At 37.2% G+C, this 24,709-nt stretch overlaps 2 protein-coding genes across 2 annotated transcripts in view; one reads left to right on the top strand and one right to left on the bottom strand.

Annotated features, from left to right (window-relative positions):
* The first annotated feature begins 973 nt into the window (after positions 1–973).
* cog4 (component of oligomeric golgi complex 4) lies at positions 974–24,521 on the top strand. Its single transcript, XM_028809248.2, has 19 exons — positions 974–1,116; positions 2,325–2,407; positions 5,200–5,314; positions 5,439–5,613; positions 5,893–6,086; positions 6,314–6,419; positions 6,795–6,952; positions 7,028–7,083; positions 7,211–7,344; positions 8,481–8,599; positions 8,684–8,850; positions 8,936–9,101; positions 11,199–11,261; positions 11,439–11,558; positions 18,875–18,967; positions 21,933–22,016; positions 23,605–23,706; positions 23,800–23,928; positions 24,166–24,521. The coding sequence occupies exons 1-19, from the start codon at positions 1,021–1,023 to the stop codon at positions 24,298–24,300; spliced, it is 2,295 nt and encodes a 764-aa protein (XP_028665081.2). The 5' UTR covers positions 974–1,020; the 3' UTR covers positions 24,301–24,521.
* LOC114657433 (L-fucose kinase) overlaps positions 23,143–24,709 on the bottom strand; it is a 53,524-nt gene continuing 51,957 nt past the window's right edge. Inside the window, 1 exon segment of the mRNA XM_028809247.2 lies at positions 23,143–24,601. Within this exon segment, the coding sequence (XP_028665080.2) occupies positions 24,518–24,601 (84 nt within the window). The 3' untranslated portion in view covers positions 23,143–24,517.

Genomic DNA, 24,709 nt, shown 5'->3' with positions numbered 1-24,709 from the left:
ATCTGTAGTCATTCAAGCCTATGACCTTTGATTTATTTGCTACTGAAATGATGGTGGAGGTCTTGAAGCAGGCAGGACCAGTGCACAAATCCAGAAATTGGTCGAAAATGTCTGCAAATACTGCAGGCAACTGGTCTGCACAGTGCCTGAGTGTGGAAGGAGAAATAAGGTCTGGACTTGCAGCTTTTTTAATATTTTGGTTTTTGAATAAGCCGCAGATATCGTTTGCAGTGATGACAGGAGGGGTAAGTTGAGAAGAAGAGAAGTGTTGAACAGTAAAAGTGAGATCATCAAGAAGATGTATGTCCCATTATCTTTCAAATTGCAAATGTAGCCCAAATGTATCCAGTCAGCCAGTCAGTCATTTTCCAACCTGCTATATCTTAACACAGGGTCACGGGGTCTGCTGGAGCCAATCCCAGCCAACACAGGGCGCAAGGCAGGAACAAATCCTGGGCAAGGTGCCAGCCCACCACAGCAAATTTATCCATTTCAAAGTATATCAATAATACAATAAACTGTGCAGAAAGTGAAGGGCTCCGAATTCTTTCTGAATCCACTGCATATACAGTCACATCTGGGAGTCGGACAGTCTATACTCACAAGTAATAAGGATAATCAAAAGTCACAACAAATGGAGGTTTGTTCCTTATATAACACAGCAGCTTTCTATATTTTGTCTCTGTGCTGGTGTATAAGTTCATGCTGATTCTTTTCAGGTAAAGTAGTTATTTAAGGTATGTCAAAAGTTTCAAATTAAGGTAGACGTTAACATTAGCAATGGCGTTGGAGACTAGTTGATTGACACTTCATGTAACTAAGCCACTGTATTTTGTCCATGTGACAATAATGGCCCTATCAAACAACTTGCTTAAGTCCTTTAAGACAACAAAGCTACGGTGGTCGTCTATTTGGCAGGAGTCCGGAATCCTCTCCTATTAGACGCCATATTGCCTGGGTAGAATAACACCACGCACTTCCGGGTGCTCACAGGTTGACGTAGCAATACAAGCAAGCAAGATGGCGGAACGGGCACTGAGGATCCCGGAAAGGATCGAGGAAATCACCGAACCGGAGGAGTTGGAGAGGCTTTACCAGCAGCTTTGCGAAGAGGAGGTACAGGGGCACGCGACGTGCAATTTCTCTGGCATTGACAATCCTGTCAAATGAGTTAAATTTATGATAATTCCCCCTTAGCATTTGTGCAATGTCTGAATCCTTATGTTGACTATATGATTTTGTGTTGCAGATTAACATAGTGAACTTTTTCATTTTGTGTGGCGTATTACAAAATAAGGAAAATTAGGAAAATGCAGATGTAAATGTAGAACTTGCCCTAAAAGTAGTATATAAAAACATCAATACCTAGGGATTTCATGAATTTAAACATTCATTAAGACCAAAGTCTTACCTTGTTTGGACATAATTACAAGTACATGAATTCTAAGTATATGATGGTGCATCCCAAATACCGGCAGCATCAAGCACAAACATAACCCAAGCTGAAAGAAGTCCAAAAAAACAGAATGACAAATTAAATTATGAAGTGTGGGGAAACAAATTTTATAACAGAGAAGCAGACTAGCTTCGTAATATGCCATTTGCTGTAAAGACTTTAAATTTTAAAATGTTTTTATTTTTAGAGTTTTGCAACAGTGTTGACATAGTTTTGAAGCTGACTTTGAAACACTTTATAAGCAAATGAACCATGTTCAGACTTGGTGACTAGATATAGAAATTTTAATTTCATAATTTTGTCAGCCAAACATCACAACTGGTTACACGTACTAACTCGCAATGACGAGTAATAATTTTAATACAGAAATGTGACCAAGTCGGTTCAATAAGCAAAAGAAAACCGTACTGACAGCAGTTATGTGTGTTATCTATCTATCTATCTATCTATCTATCTATCTATCTATCTATCTATCAATCATATAGTGCCTTTCATATCTGTCCATATATCATTATCATAGTGTCTTACATATCTGTCTATATATCATTATCTATCATAGTGTATTTCATATCTATCTATCTGTCTATCTATCTATCTATCTATCTATCTATCTATCTATCTATCTATCATATAGTGCCTTTCATATCTGTCTATATATCATTATCATAGTGTCTTACATATCTGTCTATATATCATTATCTATCATAGATAGATAGATATGAAATACACTATCTATCTATCTATCTATCTATCTATCTATCTATCTATCTATCTATCTATCTATCTATCTATCTATCTATCTAATCATGGTATTGACTTTTTTCTTGGCCACAGATTGTCTGTGCTAACTAAGCCTTTTTATTTTAAGAGGACTGTGGAAGCTGAACTAGAGTCATTTGTCAACCAGAAAGGAAGCATAGCAGCCAAAATGATTGCACTGCAGCGCATGGGGTAAGTAATCTTGTAACTTTGCATCTGTAGCCCCAATGTTAAAAAAGTCTGGTCTTGACATCTGAACAATTTTCATCCTCTTACTTAACTTTTTTTGTCTAAAAATCTTGAGCATGTTGTGCCCTCCCAACTCACTAGTTAATTAATTTGTATTAAGTTGATAGAAACTTTTCAGCCTCATTTCAGAGCACAGCTGTCAAACTACTCTGCTTCCGGTAACTAGGCTGATTTGCCCAGAGTCTGCTGCTATAAGTAAATCATTATCCATTCTGTTAGACACTGTCCAGCACAATATTCTACTGTCCAGAATGGAGAATATTCTGGGTAACTCTGGCACTGCCCTCAGTTGTTTAAGTCATGACTGACTGATGGCCAAGTCTTGGCAACAGCAGGTCCAGATCCATGCCAGTCGCACAAGAAGTTTCTCAAGGCCCTGTCCTCGGCCCTCTGCTGTTTTGAATCTACATGCTTCCTTTTGGCCATATTGTTTTTAGCTTTGGATGGGGTTGTCATTTTTATGAGGATGATACTTGGATCTATTTCAGTGGTAAAAGTGATAGTTTATCAGAGCATTATTGGCTCACAACTGGCCTCTGTGAAATTAAAACCTGTATCGAACATACTGTAATTCTTTAAAGTTTTACTGAAAGAAAACTAAAAGCATGCTAATTGGCACTAAAGCTTAAGAAAGTTACTCTTGGTGAAGACGTCATTAGACCTTCTACAAGGAATGTTGGTGTCATTTTTAATTCCTCTTTTTTATTCTACCTACAATAATCACGTTAAGAAACTTCCTTACCTATACCTCCATACAATATCCTTTGTTTGCTCATTCCTCTCCTTTTCTGATGCTAAGAAACTTGACCATGCCTTTATTACATCCTGTATCAACTATTGTAAGTCCTTACTAGCAGGTGCCCCTAATGATCTGTTATCATATCTTCAAATGGTCCAAAACTCTGCAGCAAGAGCCCTCGCACAGACCCGCATGTGTGACCACACAACACCCATCCTGATCCACCTTCACTGGCTCACTCCTTATTATGTTTTAAAGTTTTAAATGGCTTTGCACTGAAATGTATCAGTGACTTCCTCCATCACCATACTTCTGTCCACAGATTCTGGTAGTCTTGTTGTGCCCCAGACTAACCCGTGTTCTGTGGGTGATGTTGCTCCCAGATTTTGAAACAACCTCCTTAAATTAATAGGATCAACTGACTCAATTCATAATTCAATTAAAAAAAAAAAGAAAAAAAAATCTTAAAAAATATTTATTTAGAAAGGCATTTAACTTAACCTTCTGACCATTCTGTCAGTTTACTCTCCCTGACCAAGTACCAAGATGATTTGTGTTTGTCGTACAAATTACTTTATTTGTTTCTCATAGTATTTTGCTTTTGTTTTTGTATTTTGGTTTCTTTTTGTAATTCAAATCTTTGTGGTTCCTGTATTTATCTTTATTTAGTACCTGTGGTAGTGCTGCTGCTTTGCAGTAAGAAGACTGTGGAAGCTTGTGGGTTCGCTTCCCGGTTCCTCCCTGTGTGGATAGCGCTTTGAGTACTGAGAAAAGCGCTATATAAATGTAATGAATTATTATTATTAGTATTTTATGCAGATACTATTTGTATTCCATGTAGTATATTACCTGTTGTTCCCTTTGAATTTCTGTGAAACACTTTAAAATGGGAAAGACACTATATAAATAAAATGTACAGTAATCCCTCCTCCATCGCGGGGGTTGCGTTCCAGAGCCACCCGCGAAATAGGAAAATCCGCGAAGTAGAAACCATATGTTTATATGGTTATTTTTAGAATGTCATGCTTGGGTCACAGATTTGCGCAGAAACACAGGAGGTTGTAGAGAGACAGGAACGTTATTCAAACACTGCAAACAAACATTTGTCTCTTTTTCAAAAGTTTAAACTGTGCTCCATGACAAGACAGAGATGACAGTTCTGTCTCACAATTAAAAGAATGCAAACATATCTTCCTTTTCAAAGGAGTGCAAAGCAAGCAGTCAAAAAAAAAATCAATAGGGCTTTTTGGCTTTTAAGTATGCGAAGCACCGCCGGTACAAAGCTGTTGAAGGCGGCAGCTCACACCCCCTCTGTCAGGAGCAGGAAGAGAGAGAGAGAGATAGAGAGAGACAGATAAAAAAAATCAATACGTGCCCTTTGAGCTTTTAAGTATGCGAAGCTCTGTGCAGCATGGCCTTCAGGAAGCAGCTGCACACAGCCCCCCTGCTCACACCCCCCCTACGTCAGCGCAAGAGAGAGAGAGAGAGAGAGAGAGAAAGTAAGCTGGATAGCTTCTCAGCCATCTGCCAATAGCGACCTTGTATGAGATCAACTGGGCAAACCAACTGAGGAAGCATGTACCAGAAATTAAAAGACCTATTGTCCGCAGAAACCCGCGAAGCAGCGAAAAATCCGCGATATATATTTAAATATGCTTACATATAAAATCCGCGATGGAGTGAAGCCGCGAAAGGCGAAGCGCGATATAGCGAGGGATCACTGTATTATTACAATTCAAGTAATTCAAAAATAGGTTGATGCATGTAGTAGGAAGCATAGGATTTTACCAGGTCAAAAACTTAGAATGGCACTGTAATTGTGTTTGGTGAAATTTTGCCGACCTGGATTTCTGTTCATACACATGTCTTATTAAGTGTGCATTTTCATCAGCTGGCTAGGTTTGAGATGTGTATTTCTGCTGCATGTTGTAATTTTTTTACAGTCTGGGCAATAGTGTTGTGGAAATTGATTTGTGATTACAACTCTGTTTTATAGGCCCAATCTGCAACTTATTGAGGGGGATGCAAGTCAGCTCTCTGGAATGATCAAATTCACATGTAACCTGGCAGAAAATGTCAGCAGCAAAGTGAGGAAACTGGATCTAGCCAAGGTGCAACAGCAGGAAGTGAACTTTCAGTACACTAGTACCTATGAGCCAAGTTCAAGGCTTTTCTGTCTACTTCTAAGACCTTCCAATATTTTAATTGTCTGTCTTCTTTTTCCTGGCAATGCAGAACCGTATCTATCAAGCTATTCAGCGTGCAGATGATATCCTTGATCTGAAGTTTTGCATGGATGGGGTGCAGACAGCTCTACGCAATGAGGACTATGAACAGGCTGCTGCCCATGTTCACCGTTATCTCTCCTTGGACCAGTCTGTTATTGAGTTGAGCAGGCAAGGTGGAGAAGGTGAGTTGGACTGATATGGAGAGATAACTGAGATATGAAATGCTAGTCTGAGCTACAGAGAAGGATAGAAGATGGCAGGGGATGAAACATTAAGGATGGTTGTTATGTAAGAGAGAATAAACACTTAGAACTAGACAATCTACACCTTCATGGGTGTGTGTGGATCTATGCTGTAAATATTGAGAGTTGTCATTATTGTTTTGTTTCATTCTGGAATATAATGTGAATTGTTGACAATACTATTTTTTTTTCTTTTTTTTTGTTACTGTTCATTCATAGACAGTATGTTGGATACAAACTTATCCCTTCTGCAAGAGGCAGAGCAACACCTGAAAGTCATTGTTGCAGAAAAACTGGACCAGGCTATCAAGGAGGGTGATCTGCCTCAAGTAGAACGCTTCTTCAAGATCTTTCCTTTGTTAGGACTTCATGAAGAGGGTTTGGGACGCTTCTCCCAGTATTTGTGTACTCAGGTGAGCTCACCAAGAAAGCTTGTTCCCAATTGTTTCATCTGCATGATTACACTGTAATATCCTAGCATCTATAGCTGTTTCAAAAATTACATAACATGTAAAAGGTGAACATACTGTTTTAGAAATATCTGAAGCCTTAGTCTCTCTTTTCTGCTTTTAATTGCTGTCATTCTACTCTTGCTTTCGTTCTTCCAAGTTAATCCGTACTTCATTTTTTATCTGTTTAGCTGGCTAGTAAAGCTGCTCAAAATCTACAACTCGCTATGGGAGTGGAGCTGAGTGAAGCCCGTGCAGCTTTGGTGTTTGCAGATACACTGACTCTGCTCTTTGAGGGTGAGAACAGGTTCAGTTTTCAGGGATCATAGTAGTAGGGCTTGGTAATGTCATGTTTCTGTGCTTGAAGATGAAAGTAGACAAAGTATGGGTATAACCAGAAAAAAATGTTACATACACAAAATTATAAGCAGTCATTAGATGGTTTGGATGTACTTTTGTAAGCATATATTGGTGCTACTGCATGAAGCTGGAAGAGCATCGGCAGGGTGGATTGGGGGTGTGATTATGGAGACAGACAGGAAAGACTAACACTTGTACTGGGGAGTGTATAAGTGGGATGGGAACAAAAAAAAGAAAATGAGAAATTATAGACAAGTTTGAATAAGGGTATGAAGATTTTAAAACTTGTCACTTAAACTTGCTTTCTTGCAGGGATTGCACGTGTGGTGGAGACACATCAGCCTATTGTGGAGACTTACTATGGCCCTGGGCGCCTCTACACTCTTATCAAGCATTTACAAGTGGAGTGTGACCGTCAAGCAGAGAAAGTGGTGGATAAATTCATTGAACGAAGAACTTACCATCGAAAGGTAAATAGTTGAGCAAATACTGCCTGGATGAGCATTTGGCTGGCAATATCTGGACTAATTACTCTCCATTTGCAGTTTCAGGTTGTCCAAAACAACATGATGAGGAACTCATCAGAGAGGATAGAGCCAAGGTATTAGTCCAGAATGTTGTCTGCTATTGATATTGTTGTCATTGTAATACTCATTGCATATGTGTAGAAATAAGGAATGTTCCATGGATGACATAAATATAAGACTGTATGTGTCTCTTGACCATAGAGAACTTGACCCAATTCTCACAGAAGTGACCTTGATGAATGCACGTGCTGAACTATACCTCCGATTCCTGCGGCGGCGCATCACCTCGGACTTTGAGGTAGCAGACTCTGCCGCTCCAGAAGGAATTACTCAGGGTAAGATTTTTGGGATATTTTTTTTCTGAAGTGCTTTGTCTGCTCTGTGAAGCATATGTACCACCCTTTATCCATTCAAATTAGACCTGAATGTAATGGTATGAAATAAGTATAAAGTGGCATGAGGTAACATATTTGGAAACCACATTGATGCTAATGGGCATTGGTGTTAGGCCCTGATGAAAGTGCTGACAGGTGTTTGTGTTGTGCTGGGCTTTCACCTTCTTACAATATTTAATCGTGTTCAGTGTTTGTTACTGGGTCATGCTGACTTATAGGATTCTGATAGACTGCCCACCATTTTTCTGTTAGCTTATGCTAAATGTATTGTGAATTCTCAATAAACTCTGCTCTGCTGTCACATATGCAGTTCATTTGTAGTCCTGGCATACAAATCGCCACTACAGCCTGGAACTCCTGTGCCATTTCCAGTACATTTTTTTCTCCAAAGCTATATATTTTCAATTGTTATGTCTTGATTGGGTCTTGCCCACTATCCTGAAACTTTTGTCATCCTTTATAGAAGCTGTAGTATGATTGCAGTACCTGATTAGCTTCAGCCTATTTTGTAATGTGGACAAAAAAACTTTATTTGATACATTTGTTGTTGTGTCTTTTGGTTTTTTATTTTGTTTCTTTTGACGTTTTGTTTTATTTTTTTCAAAAATGATTTACAAATACTCAGCTGAAAAAGTGCAAACATTTGGAAAATTAGATCTGTGGCAATAAAATTTAAAGGTGATTTTATTCAGGTAGTTTGAAGAAATCTGCATTCTGCCTCGTATTAAAATGCTGAAAAGAAATTTAAATACATCATGACTATAAAAAAAAAAAAAAAAGAAAGCAAAAATTATTAGTTTAAAAAAAAAGAAAAAGACATTAGGTTCTACTGTCATCACCTTGACTAAGTGTACTTTGAAGGGATTCTAGGCTACAGTGCATATTTAGTGGGCCGTGGTAAATAAAATATTGTTGGAATATTGGTGAACTGCTAGTAGGCGCAGAAAGGTTTTTTGAATATTTGAACGTATATTAAATTTTGCTCCATTTTTTTTCTTTGCTGGACATTGGCAGTGTCTGATTTAAAGGTTTTCACATTTCAATCACTCTGAATGTCATTTAAATGATACTTGTAGAGCATCAAAAGTCACTGGAGAAGTTACTGAATGATTGTCTACTGAGCCGCAACATGCAAGAGCTAATTGGCTATTATATAACCATGGAGGAGTATTTTATGAAGGAGACAGTGAACAAGGTATGAGATGCTGTCTTATGTCTCTTTACACTAGGAACGTTTTTGACTTTTATGTCAACTAACAATTTGGGCAATTTGTTGCAGGCAGTAGCAATGGACACCTATGAAAAGGGGCAACTGACCTCCAGTATGGTTGATGACTGCTTCTACATTGTGAAAAAATGCATTGGGCGGGCCTTGTCCAGTTCCAGCATTGATTGTTTATGTGCCATGATCAACCATGCAACATCAGTTCTTGAGTCCGACTTCAGGTAGTACGTTAGGTGGAGTTCCATTCTCTCTCTAATTTACTTAGTAGGCTCAACAAATGTTGACACTTTTTTTCTTATGTTACAGAGAAGTCCTGTTTAACAAATTACGTCAGGGTTTTCCAGCTACAACCTTACAGGACATTCAGAGAGGTGTAAGCAGTGCCGTCAGCCTAATGCAGAGTAGCTTGCAGCAGGGCAAGTTTGACACCAAAGGCATTGAGAGCAGTGAAGAGGCAAAGACCTCCTTCCTGGTAAGAGAGACATATTTTTCCATGTGTTGGCTTCTGTACTGTTTTTATACTGTTTCAAGAGAGTACTAACCCCTTTCTTCTTCTGTTGTGCAGAATGGCTTTCTTAGTATAATCTTTTCCAATTTAAAACTCAAACCTGGGACTTAAATAGCAGTTTAAGTCTTAATTGCCAACTAAAATCACCAGAGCCTAAGTTTTTGGAAGAGATGGGCTGTTTTACTTTTGTTTTACCTTTCAGTGACTGCTTCTTGCTCTTCTACTGTTTTTCATTGCTGCTCTTTGCACTGGTCATGTCTTATTGCCACTGTTTGCACTGTGTTTGGAGGCCATGTACATAAAAGCACCAATTCATTTTTTTCTTCATTGTTAATAAATTACAGGGGTATTGAAAAAAGCGGGCAGAAACACAGATACATGACCCACCTGCCTGGTGTAGCACACCCTTAAAATCCAAACGTAGTGAAAGGTCAGGTAGAATTCCCTCCCTGCTTTACTCATTAGAAAAAATATTACATACAGGGAACACACACAAATTCATAAAAGGTGTCCCAGTGCCATTTACATGAAGTGAGCCTAGAGTCTTTTAACAAGTTCATAGTCCAAATATTGATAATTAAGAATTTTAAAGTATTATCAGATAGATTAGTTTCATCTTTAGTAAAACCGTATTGTTAATGAAGTTTAAGTTGTCTGTTATTGAGTCATACTTTAGTTACTTCCAAGATTTTTTTTTTTTCTTTTTCAATTCTGCTTTTATCTTTTTAAGAAGAGCAACTGTGTCCATGATTGTAGTAGTTAGAGTTAATATTATTGTGAGGCCGCTTCTCAAATAAGGATATTTGTATGTTCAGTTGGTTCAACTTCAATCTGAGGCCTTGATTCTGGAATCTTTTTGGAATTAAATTTACTTTGAAATAGTAGTTATTTTCTATTCCTGTCCAAAAGTGCAGAAGTAGTAATTACATTGAATTAAACTGTATTGTTGGTTGGAGTCTTAGATATGATGATAGTAAAATACAATTGACAATACAGTGTACAATATAGTCACAGCATTATACCTATCAGTATGTTAAAACATGTTGAATATCACACAATAAATACATAAAAACAAAATGATAATGTATAGAATTGTGATTCATTTTGAATTGAATCTTTAAAAGTAATCATAGTTTCATTTAGTCGGGGGTCACTAAGGTGAATCAACAATTTTGACTGACCAGAGTGTTTATATCAATTAAAAATGTTATCTATGTCGTTGCATAATTTTATAATTGGCAATAGTCTGATTTTTACTTTTTACATTAACTAGAATGGTGTGGTAGAATTTGGTGTGTCTCTAATCATAGTGGAGATGTGCTTATTGCAAATGCTAAAAAAAAAAAAATTCATATCGGATCAACTTATTACTGAAAGAACCAGAACAGTTTTCATTGATTAAAGGATGAAGAGTTCATTTAGTATCTTGTTGTGTTTATATAAATAATAAAAGTACAAAAACAAAAGACATGTTGAGAGTTGGTTACTGTAACTGATATATTGTGACTACTGTTAATTAATGAGAGGTGGCACAATGGCTGGCAATATTGCTTCACAGTTTTGGCAGAATAGTTGAAATCCCAATCCAGTAACTATCTGTCTTTGTGGATTTGAAATCTTCTCCCCGTGTATTCATACGTGTTTTCTAGGTACCTTGTTTTCTTTTGAAATCCCAAAGGTGTGCATATTAAGTTAACTGGAAACACAGAGAGTTGGTGTACACTATTATGAATTTGGGCTCCTTGCGCATCCAGTGAAGCTAAAATAAACTATTAACGTAGAATTAGAATAAATTGGTTTTCAAAAGTGAATGAGTTGACAGGCTATTATTTATATGTTGGGTATTATGAAACAGACAGACCTATAATTAACTGGAAAGGGTTAGAAAATTGTACAAACAGTGGTGAATAATTGACAGGCTACTTAGGCAGCTGCGGATTATTCTCATGCATTCTTATAATCCTTGTCTGGCATATCAGTTAGGGAATGGCTACATCACCACCCTGAACTAAATGTTAGTCAGAATCATGTTGCTTTATGTTTGTTTCATGTTTTATTCAGGTCACTCTGAACAACGTGGAGGTCTGCAGTGAAAACATTATGACTCTGAAAAGAACCCTAGAGGTTAGTTTTCAATTCACTGCATGTATAGTCTCTACATTTACTATGCATACTTTAGTTAGTGTTAATCATGACTGTATGTCCAAGGTTATAGCTTTTGATTTTTTTTATAAATCAGAAGAAAACTACATTACATCATTTTGTTGAATTTATGGTGTGTGTCTGTCTTTCTCTGTTTAGAATGATTGCGCTAAACTCTTCAGTCAGGGATCTGGCAAAGGAGACCAAGCTCGTGCCAAGATTGATAGCTGCCTTTCAGACCTGGTGGCTGTCTCCAGCAAGTTCAAAGACTTACTGCAGGTAGGTAAACTGAGCAGGAGTAAGTATCCTCTACGAGGACATCTCCAGTATCATGAAGATTTGTTGCCTTTACCTAAGAACATACACTGCCTGGCCAAAAAAAAAGTCGCCACCTGGATTTAACTAAGCAAATAGGTACAAGCCTCCTATTGGATAATTACTGCATGGACGATTATCTTTCAGCTGGCAACAAGTTATTTAACCCCAACTGGTGCAATGAGTTGCTTCTCATTTCTTAAACAACCATGTCAAAAGACACATCTCGTGGTCGTGGAAAAGATGGTAGTCTGTTTGAGAAGGGTCAAATCATTGGCATGCATCAAGCAGAGAAAACATCTAAGGAGATTGCAGAAACTACTAAAATTGGGTTAAGAACTGTCCAACACATTATTAAAAACTGGAAGGATAGTGGGGACCCATCGTCTTCGAGGAAGAAATGTGGCCGGAAAAATCCTGAATGATCGTGATTGGCGATCACTTAAACGTTTGGTGAAATCAAATCGAAGAAAAACAACAGTAGAACTCAGGTCTATGTTTAATAGTGAAAGTAAGAGCATTTCCACACGCACAATGCAAAGGGAACTCAAGGGATTGAGACTGAACAGCTGTGTAGCCGTAAGAAAACCACTAATCAGTGAGGCAAACTGGAAAAAAGGCTTCAGTTTGCTAGGGAGCATAAAGATTGGACTCTGGAGCAATGGAAGAAGGTCATGTGGTCTGATGAGTCCAGATTTACCCTGTTCCAGAGTGATGGGCGCATCAGGGTAAGAAGAGAGGCAGATGAAGTGATGCACCCATCATGCAAGATCTTGGTGAAAAATTAATGCAAGACTGGATGAAACTAAATCTTGTGACATTGCAGAAGCTTATCGAAACAATGCCAGAACGAATGCGTGCCGTAATCAAAGCTAAAGGCGGTCCAACGAAATATTAGTGTGTGACCTTTTTTTTTGGTGGCGACTTTTTTTTGGCCAGGCAGTGTATGAAGGTCCACAAATGAGAGGAGGCCATTTACAGTAGTCTGTCTACAATGTTTAGTTAACTAAAACCTAAACTGTCCCAATATCTCATTTAGATACTTTTTACTTTCTCATATACATAGTATAGAGAAAGTAGAGGAATTGTGAAAATATTCAACCTCGAGATTTCGATGAATCTTGACGTTTTAGACCTTCCTGAGTCCAAAAATACCATTTTTGAAATGTCTGTCTGTGTGTAAACCCAATAATTTGAAAACGCTTTGACCTAGGTCAATGAGATTTTATACATCTGCTTTACATCAAAAATAAGGAATCCTATCAACTTTTGGGCCAACCGGAATACATTCTCAAATTTTCAGGTAAACTATGGTTATAATTGCAGATAGAGCATTCAAATTTTATATAGATATTTACAGTGATAAAAAGCAAACAGATATGAAATTTGAGAAAAATGACTCAACCGGAAGTAGTATTTTATTTAAACAACCATCTGAATTTTTTGTCTAATGGAAATCTAAATGTGTACACGATATTAAAAATTGTATTCAATATAACGCATATTCTTTCAATAACTATTATTAATTTAATGTTAATTTATACATAGTTTTAACAATAACGTGTAAATATTGAACATGCCATGTAAATATAAAGATGTAATGGGAATAATAAGCTGCTACGTCCCCATCGTGTTCCTGGTAATACATTTAATTTTATATTTTTTTATTTCCATCATCATTATCGAAATTAAATGTAGCTAAATGCAGTTTTACCTATAGCAATGTATTGCAACAAATATTCTATAATACTGACATTTTTTATAACTCTTTTTACTTTGCACATAAGCTCAGTATGCATACGTAATCATGAAAAAAAATTCCACCACCGTTTTCTCCCTCCCTAAGTGCAAAAATATCATTTTAATATAAAGTTTGATTATAGAGACAAATGATTGTGTATCGATATTATCAATTAGTTATGATGAGAACTAAAGAGATATGAAATTTGAGAGAGATTGCGTCACTGTTCCTCCATCACAGTGTATGAGAAAGTCGAGGGGAGCACACTCCCGATTTTTATTAGAAATTTAGAAAGTTTTCATTTGTTACATAATTTGGTAATTTTGTTTATGATTACCACAACACAATTTGTGAAGAAAGACATTTCCTGTTAATTTGTAGTGGAGTCTTCAATAATATGTTTCATTATCTAAATAAAACAATTCTGATGGATCAACTTCATCAAATGGAAGGATGTGCTAATTATATCATAATTTATGTCATTATTATAAATTTACAAAGAGTGATAGATAGATACTTTATTAATCCAAGTACAAATCCTTGAGGGACTCCACTGATGACCTCTGTCTACATGGAGCATTTTATTGTTTCTGGCCTATTACTAACTAGTAATTTAGTTTTATATGTTACTTCTGCTGCTAGTGCCTTTAGTTTCAAAAATAATCTTTGTTGCAGTACTGTGGTTATTTTTGGAGATGTATATAAATTGTTTTTCTACTCTATTTGCTTGTTCAAAAAAAAAAGTGTAATAGTTGGCAGGGGAAGAACATCAGTGAATCTTGTGACACAGGCGTGTGTGTGAGAGAAAGAGACAGTGGATTGACTGGTTAACAAATAAACCAGTTATTGAACAAAAGGAGTTGCATTAACCTTGACATGTGGCATCCTGTCATCAGATATCACAGTGCATAATCTAAATTGTGCTGGCTAAAGGTGTTTTAACAATTATTGACTATTCTTTGTGTTTTGGGAATAACTGTAACATTAAGTTGCATTTTAAAACATTCCTTTTCTTTAGATAGTATCACATGTACAGTTGCTCTGTAAACCTGGTTATGCTGTGCTCAGGCAGTGTACGCCTGATGTACCATTCTATGTACTGCGTTTTACCATTGATTTTGAGGTTCATTGAGGTTTTGAGGTTACGTGTCTGCTGACTAGATGCCCCTTGCGGCTCCGCCCATGTAGTAGTGAAAAAGGACAAACTTTAAGAATGAATAAAATGAATAAAAAAAATGAAAAAATTGTAGTTCTGCCCAAGAGGAAGGTAGGTACGCTCCAACATCAAACACTAGATACAATGCCAATCGTGTTACGTTCTGATAGGAGAGTGTCCCCCATGTGGGGAGAAAAGCATGTGGCTGTGATATCTGTGGCAATCGGCAGCTACTCTCTAAAACACAAATAGCTCTGATCTCTCTCTCAAAAAATGTCAAATGTTACTCCTTAACAATCTGTACATGATGATGTCTGCTGAACAAATATCGCTAGCTAAGCGGAGGCGAGGAATGCTGCAACACGTGGCGAGAGGTAGAGCAACTCGAATTAAGGCTGGCACATGAGTGAGGAGGGAACTCGGCTCACAGCCGCTCTCGCGGATTCGCACATTTAAATCGGTAATGCAAGCGAACTATGATACTTAGCATGATGAGAGCAGTCGCAAAATCAACCTGAATGTTCAAGCAAATTATAGAAACAAACCTGATCTAAATCCGTTAACTAGTCCTTTCGTGAAAAGCGGGATATATATAATAGGGATATATACAGTCATATGAAGAAGTTTGGGAGCCCCTCTCAGCCTGCGTAATAATAATTTACTCTCCTTTCAACAAAAAAGATAACAATGGTATGTCTTTCATTTCCTAGGATCATCGGAGTACTTGGGGGTGTTTTCTGATCAATGATTTTTAGTGAAGCAGTATTAAATTAAATCAAATGTAAAAAACTGGCTGTGCAAAAATGTGGGTCCCCTTGTACTTTTGCTGATTTGAACGCATGTAACTGCTCAATACTGATTACTTGCAACACCAAATTGGTCGGATTAGCTCATTACACCTTGTACTTCATAGACAGGTGTGTCCAATCATGAGAAAAGGTATTTAAGGTGGTCAATTGCAAGTTGTGCTTCCCTTTGACTCTCCTCTGAAGAGTGATAGAATGGGAATCCTCAAAGCAACTCTCAAAAGATTTGAAAACAAAGATTGTTCAGTCTCATGGTTTAGGGGAAGGCTATAAAAAGCTATCTCAGAGGTTTCAACTGTAAGGAATGTAATGAGGAAATGGAAGGCCACAGGTACAGTTGCAGTTAAACCAGGTCTGGCAGGCCAATAAAAAATACAGGAACGGCATACATGCAGGATTGTGAGAATGGTTACAGACAACCCACAGATCACCTCCAAAGATCTGCAAGAACATCTTACTGCAGATGGTGTATCTGTACATTGTTCTACAATTCAGCGCAATTTGCACAAAGAACATCTGTATGGCAAGGTGATGAGAAAGAAGCCCTTTCTGTACTCACGCCACAAACAATCGCTTGTTGTATGCAAATGCTCATTTAGACAAGCCAGATTCATTTTGGAACAAAGTGCCTTTGACTGATGAGACACAAATTGAGTTATTTGGTCATAACAAAAAGCGCTTTGCATGGCGGAAGAAGAACACCGCATTCCAAGAAAAACACCTGCTACCTACTGTCAAATTTGGTGGAGGTTCCATCATGCTGTGGGACTGTGTGGCTAGTTCAGGGACTGGGGCCCTTGTTAAAGTCGAGGGTTGGATGAATTCAACCCAATATCAACAAATTCTTCAGGATAATGTTCAAGCATCAGTCACAAAGTTGAAGTTACGTGGGGGTTGGATATTCATACAAGACAATGACCCAAAACACAGTTTGAAATCTACAAAGGCATTCATGCAGAGGGAGAAGTACAATGTGCTGGAATGGCTGTCACAGTCCCCTGACTTGAATATCATCGAAAATCTATGGGATGATTTGAAGCAGGCTGTCCATGCTTGGCAGCCATCAAATTGAACTGAACTGGAGAGATTTTTGTATGGAAGAATGGACAGAAATACCTCCTATAGGTGGTGTCTAGAGGCTGTTATATTTGCAGTAGGAGGCTCAACTAAGTATTGATACAATATCTCTGTTGGGGTGCCCACATTTATGCACCTGTCTAATTTTGTTATGATGCATATTGCATATTTTCTGTTAATCCAATAAACTTAATGTCACTTCTGAAATACTACTGTTTCCATAAGGCATGTCATATATTAAAAGGAAGTTGCTACTTTGAAAGCTCAGCCAATGATCAACAAAAATCCAAAGAATTAAGAGGGGTTCCCAAACTTTTTCATATGACTGTATATACTAGCTGTGTAAACCCGTGCTGTAAAAAGCCTAGGGTCCTAGAAACTATTGAAATCGTCAAAAAAAAAAAATTGAAATGTAGAGATGTCAGGTAATTGAAAGGAACCACTCTGGGCATCTCTCTGTCTCCTTGGAGGATTCGTTTTGCTGATGTGCCCAAAATTGCTTGTGCATTAGCGGCGGTAGGAAAAGTAAAAGGGATACCGTTTTGCTGATGTTAGCGGCTAAGCAACTTTGTCTTTCTTTTGAGGTTATGTTTCTGCTGACGTGCTGGGCCCTCTTGTGTTATTAGCGGCTAAGCGAGTTTTCTGTTTCCTTGGAGGTGGAGCCCTTACCCCGACTCCACCTCTCACTTCCGGGGCAGGCAGACAGACAGACACACACACACACTTCTACGTGTGGACGTTTAATATAATATATATAATATATAGGTGTTTTGTATAAAACAAATCACTTGTTAAAAAATAAATACAATCAATATGAACTTGAACATGTACTGTAGGTTTTACAACCACAGTTTTGAAGCCAAGGTCTTCCCTCTTTTTATCTTAGGTATATGAGCCCACACGGTTCTATTGTAGTACAGCAGAAGTGGTCTGTAGCTACCAAATGAGAATGGACTTCACTTCATGCAGTGTGCCAGACAGCAGCTTTTAAATGAGCTTGTTTAATGGAATGCGTAGTAGCTGAATGAGAGAAGCAGAAAATCATAAAGCATGAAAGCAAAACAATAAATCGGATATCTGTCGGCATTTAAAAAAGCATTTTCCTCCCACGTGTTCCCCCAAACCCCCCCCCCCCCCCCGCCCCCCCCCCCCCCTGTATTTGTGTATAGTTTTCACAGCTAAATTTGTTCTGATTTCCTATTGGTTTGAATAGTATATAGAGGAGCATATTAAAGGAAAAATAAAAACTTGTGTGCTTCTTTGATATGTTTGGTTTGCATGTGTTAATAAATGAAGAAATCCCCATGTGCTCCATCAAATAAAAAACAATAATCTTGGTTTGGTGATTGAATAATTTCACTGACTTGGGTCAGCCAAATCCCATCAAAATTCTCCAAGATGAATACAACATTTAATAAGGTGTCAAAGAACTGTACAGCAACATACAGTATAGAGATCTGGAGGCCTCTAGTGGCTAATCAGTGTTAATGACTTCAACATCAGAAAGAGACTAGGCAATGTATTGGCAGGGTAGCAAGTATATACAAGTACTTGCTGCAAGCATTTTTTTCTCCTTTGCCCCCTAGTGATGGACATGCATGGTGGGTGACGGTGTCATGATCTTGGATGATGGTTGATTTGATTTTTTTTTCTTTTTCTTCTTCAATAATATTGGAGAATATAGCTGAAATTCTGATACCATGCAATTATTTTCCTTGATTCCCACACAGTGCCCACAAACATTACAAACATTTGCCTTATTTAGAGCAAAAACTATTTTTAAGTTTGAACAAAACACATTTTTGACTATTTTAAAAATAGTAAATTAAATGTAATGACAAAACATTTTCTCTTAAACAAATCACATGCTGAGATAAGAGTACAATAGAAAAGTAAAAATTCCCCTATACATAGTACAGTCAACATACAATTAGTTGACTTGTAAAATATTACCATACCTGTGACACAGGGAGAAACGGGAACATCTCTCACCTGGAGCTATGTGTCTGTTGTATGAAGCATTTCCTCTCTCTTTCTCTTTGTTCTTTATGCCCAGTTTTTTTATTTCTACCCACCAGGATTGTGTTTTACAGATGGTAGAGATTAGATATTGGTGACAATCTTGACATCATTGTGAAAATACACAGTAATGTAGAGAATCTCTTATTTCCAAATCTTAAGATAGGCCAAATATTTGCACTGTACTGTTCTTAAATCCCTCTGCTGCCATTTAAAATGAACATATCCATGTGATGAAGTCGCTATAGCTTGTGTTGACATGCTTTTCCTTCAGAATGTAAAAAACGATGAGGACGTTTTTGTTGTGTTACCACACACCCTCCCTTCCAGAAATGTTTTGTCCATATATGTTGAACATTCAGTCAGAAATGCAAAGTTTGAACAGGGACAATTTTTTCTTTCAGCATGTGATGAGATAAAAGAGAACTCGTTTATTTTTAGTCATTTATGTGTTTTTTTTTTTTGTTTTGTTTTTATACAGGAAGGCCTTACAGAGCTGAATACGACTGCCATCAAGCCACAGGTGAAGCCCTGGATCACAAGCCTGCTTTCTATTTCTCACAACATCGAGGAGGTAAGAGAGCTGGTGAAACATAACATTTCTTATAGAAAGATAGTTTTAATAGAAAGTATACTCTGTACAAATTTGGTCTTTGATTACAGTGGGCCATGTAATTTCCCCACATGGTGAGATTTAATAGTTTGCTGTCACACTAATGGTACTGTATACACACGCTGTGTGAATGTTTTTGTGCATGTCTATGTATGTATGTGTATATATACAGTTTATATATTATATAATTATACTCTGTGAGACATTATACAGCAAATTGTAAAAATACATCTTTTCTGTAGCTGTTATATGTCGATGCCCCCATATGATAGGTCTTTAAACAGTCTGCCACCAGCCTTCACTTTTCTAAGCAGCCTGGGTAACCTCGGGTGGACAGCTGTCTAGTCCTGTTTTTCCAATCAGTCTGGGGCAGATAGTTCTGTTGTAATCATCACTAATGTTGATTATTGCATAGCACTCTTACATCAAGATTGTCAGTGAGCAATGAGCCTAAAAACGGACTTTTGTGTTTCATATAGCATTATGTTTTACTCTTGTTTGGACAACTGGTAACAAGTGGAGGTTTTTTGACTTTTGCCAAACTGTCAGTGTGTATTTTTTTTAGAAGTTTCTAAAGAGTGAAAGCTAACAGATGTTGTTCACCTAGACAGAACAGAAAGTTAGCTATCCAGTGAAGATGTTAGCAGACATTTAAAATAAGCTGAAATGGAGGAGCTTTTGTTTCACTATGTTTAGTTTTTATGACAAAGCAAGAGACATGTGCCAATATGCAAACTTTGAACTTCTACTAATAGTTGATTTTTTCCCTCATGTAGTAATTGCTGATTATGGACCTGATATTAATATTTCTTTTTGGTTTTTTTCTGCATTATTTGTTTATATTGTTTATATATTTATTATCGATTATGGCTATATTTTTGTATAAACAGGAAATAGTGAATTTTTTGCATATTTTAACAGAAAAAAATACCCTTTCATAATTGAAATTTGAAAATGTTTTTGAATATTTATGCAAAAAATTTGGTGCATCGTTTTATACCAGGTTTTTGGTATTCCTAATTTGGCCATAGTGTGTATTTGTGTGTGTTTGTTCATCCTGTGATGGACTGGAGCCCTGTCTAGGAGTTGTTCCTGCCCTGTGCCCAATGCTTGTTGGTGTAGGCTCCTGTTTTCCTCTAGCCTTTCTTAAATAATTTAAACTTCTTTTACTTATACATTTTTGATCTGTGACAGTTAGCTTTACGATTAAATTAAGTAAAAATAACATTCACTTCTAACTCTCTTTATGTTACTGTTGGTTGTTTAAAATAGAATCATGGAGTCCTACAGCCGTGAGTGCCAGAATAATTGATTTGATCTAAGGTTGTCTTAAATGAATAATTTAACATTCTCAAAGAGTAGCTTAGTTTCCAAAAAGAACAAGTGGTGCATACTGCCATTTGTTATCACTGGTATTTATGGTAAAAAGTGACCACACAGCTGACATTTTACGCAGCACATTGTCCCATGTTCAGTGAGCAGCCTGGTTTCTGTATCAGGTGCTAAGTATGTCATATATTAGAAAATATCTTAACATCACATTTGATACGGAAATTTTATTTGCTACATTATAGGTAAGTACTGACATGCTGCTTGATTTATTATGCATCCCTTGAAGCAACAAAAACATCTTATTCCAGTGGAGTGTAGAATATTATTTACCCTGATGTTCAAAAAGCTTTTTGATAGGTATCCCACAAGAGGCTGGTCATTAAAGTATAAACAGTAAGGAAAATTCAGGGTGGGATGTGGTGCACGTGATGATGTGGCAAAAGGTGGGTTGCTTCCTGTACATAATTGACATACATAGAGTATGTAACTACCACATTCATTAGATTTGCAGATGGCACTAAACTAGGTTAGTTAGTGTGTCCCTTAATAAAAAATCAATATGTAATAATCACAAGTATATACTGTATGTACAGTATATGTGTCTATATGTATATATAAAAATGTAGTTTGGACAGCTGTAAATCAGGTGGACATTTAATGTAAATAAACGTCTTGCACGTTTTTCTTGTTGTTTCTCCCAAAACCATTTGCCACATTGCATGCTGCTCACATAAATAATAAGACTTGACCTTTTTACTCTGTTTGGCAGTGTAGACATCTCATTCTCCACCACTCATTCCTGGAATACTAGAGGTATTTCTTTTAAAACCTTAAATCAGTGATATATTCAGTTTACCTTTGTGCATCACCATTGCCTTACAACAAAGGTTCTTAAACTATGGGTCACATATTGTCTGAATATGGGTTGTGCAGCCCCCTTTCCATGGGGACCAAAGGATGATTACCAACGGAGATTAGGACGAAGGTCAGCAGCAATTCTGGTTCTTCAAGACACGAAAAAAGGACTAGCCACTGATCATACCAATATCAGTTATTAAAGTGTACCCTGACGTATTTTGGAACTGTCCTCCTAGCTAATCCTAGTACACATTGGTTAAACAAATATAAAAAATGTTACTTTCAAAAAGCCATATGTCCTAATGACCTCCAAGTTATTTTTAAAATTTTTGTAGGATTAGGTTTCAGTTGTTTACAAGTATGCTATTATCATTACTTGTACAAATAATTAACTGGTCTTATAAGTACAGCAAAACTTCAGAGGAAAAACATTTAAGTGTATAGCTGGGTGAAACTGTAAATCCAATATCAGTGTACATTTTGTTAATAGCTAAACTGGGAGCTCTTGTTTATATGCATTGTGATTTAGTAACAAAGTATTAGGTATGGCAAAAATAACATGAAATAGGAGCAATACACTTATAAGTAAGATGCAGAGAGCTGTGTCACTACATATTAAATGTATTTTAAACTTAACATTTGAAGTTCTTTTTGTTAAACACCAGTTTGCATATAGCTGACTGCAGCTTTGCAAGTCCATGTTAGCCTGATTCTCATGGTTAGTTTTGTTTTTTAGGAGGAGTTTAATGAGTATGAGGCCAATGATCCCTGGGTACAGCAGTTCATTGTCAGCTTGGAACAGCTCACAACAGAATTCAAAGTAAGTTGGACTATCGGTCCACATTTAGGCTGTTTATACTTAATGCACAATTTATTAGATTTTTTTTATATCTGACATTTTAAATGATGTGCTCAGTGACCCCTTTGGGCAAGTGTAGCAGCAGTTTTTAATCTGATAATAGATTGGGGCCTTTTATGAGCTCATTGAGTACATACCCATTTAATTGAGTTTAATAGTCCAGTCAGTCATTTTGAAGGAAGTGTTTACATCCTTTTAAACTACTTCCAGTTTTGCCATTGTCACCCTTTTCAGAGAACTTTTTTTTTCCAGTAGTAGAATACAATACAATACAATTTATTTCACACAAGAAGTGACCGCAATGGGCTTTAACAGGCCCTGCCTCTTGATAGCCCCCCAGCCTTGACTCTCTAAGAAGATGAGGAAAAACTCCCAAAAAAACCCTTATAGGGAAAAAATGGAAGAAACCTTGGGAAAGGCAGTTCAAAAAGAGACCCTTTCCAGGTTGGGCGTGCAGTGGGTGTCAAAAAGAACAGAACAAATCCTCAATACAGTATAAAAATAAAAAATTTACAAGTATGGAGCAGAATTTAACAATAGATGATATCATATAATATGATTTGGATTTGTTTAGAGTAGTAGTAGCACATGTTGCTTTAATTCCTTTGTAAACAATTCTGGGCCCTTGTGTCTAAAATACTTCTAGTATAATAAAAAAAAAATATTAGGTGGGTATTTATTTGTGTTAGAGTTCTAAGGTGTGTCAATTATCCCTTTTACACTCTTCACTGTGCAGATCTGAACAAATTGTTCCCAAATTCCCGCTATGCCCTCCTATGTTAGTTACCTTTTATGTCTATGACCTCAACAAGACCAGAACAGGCAGGAGAGAAGAAGTTAAACATTTTTTAATATAGTTAAAATGCCCAAAATAAAAAAAAAAGTTAAATGAGTGTGACCAAAATACCATTATAACCTAATTAGCAGTTCATCTCGCATCAATATGCTTACTACCAGGTGCCTGTGTCTCTGGTCCAGCATGGTCTTTGTTACCACGTGACCTTTGAATGAAGTGAGCAAGGGCTTGTTCCTCAAAGGATGAAAAATGGCAGAGTGTGAGAGAGAAAATTTCTGTGGTATCACTGTCTTTCTTTATGTCCTGAATCAAAAGGATAAGCCGATCCCCAACTTCCAGTGACCAATGGAGTGAGCCGACCCCGTATTTCATACATATTCTTGTTTCAGCATGACTTGGTCCCAGGCTAGCTGATCAGTCAGTTTCTGAGATTTTATTATTACTAGTTGTAACCTGTATTAATTTTTATCAGTATTATTTCACTGTCTTTATGACAGCTGTCAAATTAATTTCTTACATATTTGTATAGTATCCACCCTGCTAGAGTGTTAAGTCATGAATGATTGCCTCAAGTGTGCGTAAGCAAAACTCAAACCCATGCAGAGTGCTTTCACAAGTGTTGCACAAAACTGCATGAAGTATGCAGATGATCTTAAACTATCCTTAAGAGAGTTTAACATGATTTTTAAAATTGTGAAATAGATTCTCTGTGACTATTCACTTTAAATGTGTATTTCCATGGTTTCCCATTAGGCAGGCCTTTCCTCAGTTATCTATGATAATCTGACCAGTCTGATAACTAGCCTTATTGCCACTGAGCTGGAGAAAACAGTCTTCAAATCTATCTTTAGCCGGGTAAGTAAATTAATGAAGAAACAAAAAAATTAATGCTCCAGGAAAACTGGGATTAGCTAACTTGGTGTTCTTGCCTACCGATCTTCTTTATAGCTGGGTGGACTCCAGTTTGACAAGGAGCTCCGGTCCCTAATTGCATACCTGACTACGATCACCACTTGGACCATTCGGGACAAGTTTGCACGGCTTACTCAGATGGCCACCATATTAAACTTAGAAAGGGTGAGTCTGTTTGCATGCATAAAGAATTAAATATTTTACCCTAAGATCAAGTCAGGGCTTTTAGTGTATCCTAGGCTGGGAAAAGATTATTCTTGCCTTCTAAGGTTAGAAAATCCTTAAGATTATTTGTCTGTACATATTTAATGCAAGACTTTTAAAGCACTCTGTGCAGTCACAATAATGAAAAAGCTGTTCTTGGGGGAATATAATGCAAATGTTTAACTATTTCATTTTCAGGTGACAGAAATACTGGACTATTGGGGTCCTAACTCTGGCCCCCTGACATGGAGATTGACTCCAGCGGAGGTCAGACAAGTACTGGCACTCAGAATTGACTTTCGGAGTGAGGACATAAAGAGGCTAAGACTGTAGGTCAAATGCACCAACTCTTCCTTACCATTCTACCTTAACCAATTTGGTATATTGGAATCCTGATTTATTTATTATAGGGAAGAAAACAATGGTTTTACAAAAAATACAAAGGTTACCCTCCTATGGAGTTGGCATTTCAAAAATGTGAAGTTTGCTGCATTAAGCTGTATAGCTGTAGCAGAGAGAAAACTGAAATAAAGAGAGGCTTCTTCTATGGTCAAGGTAAGCAGCCTTCCTTCTTCTGGATCAGTACTCCCTGAAGATCTACTTCAACATGGTGGACACTGAAATCAGCAACACCCTGAAAAATAGCAAGCGGAAACATGGTAGTGCACACAACAAGCCACATACTGTAAGAAGTAAGTCAGTACAGTATAACATTAACTGTACAGGAAGACTAGCTTTCTTA

This window comes from Erpetoichthys calabaricus, chromosome 9, assembly GCF_900747795.2.
Source record: "Erpetoichthys calabaricus chromosome 9, fErpCal1.3, whole genome shotgun sequence".
NCBI lineage: Eukaryota > Metazoa > Chordata > Cladistia > Polypteriformes > Polypteridae > Erpetoichthys > Erpetoichthys calabaricus.
Note: the sequence above shows the minus strand (reverse complement) of the source record. Positions and strands in the feature narration are given on the sequence as shown.

Excerpts from the sequence above, each read along its gene's own strand:
- cog4 (XM_028809248.2), top strand. The coding sequence starts at position 1,021 with ATGGCGGAACGGGCACTGAGGATCCCGGAAAGGATCGAGGAAATCACC. Across the intron at positions 1,117-2,324 it reads AGCAGCTTTGCGAAGAGGAG|AGGACTGTGGAAGCTGAACT; the intron begins GTACAGGGGCAC and ends TTTTATTTTAAG. Across the intron at positions 9,102-11,198 it reads AGGCAAAGACCTCCTTCCTG|GTCACTCTGAACAACGTGGA; the intron begins GTAAGAGAGACA and ends TGTTTTATTCAG.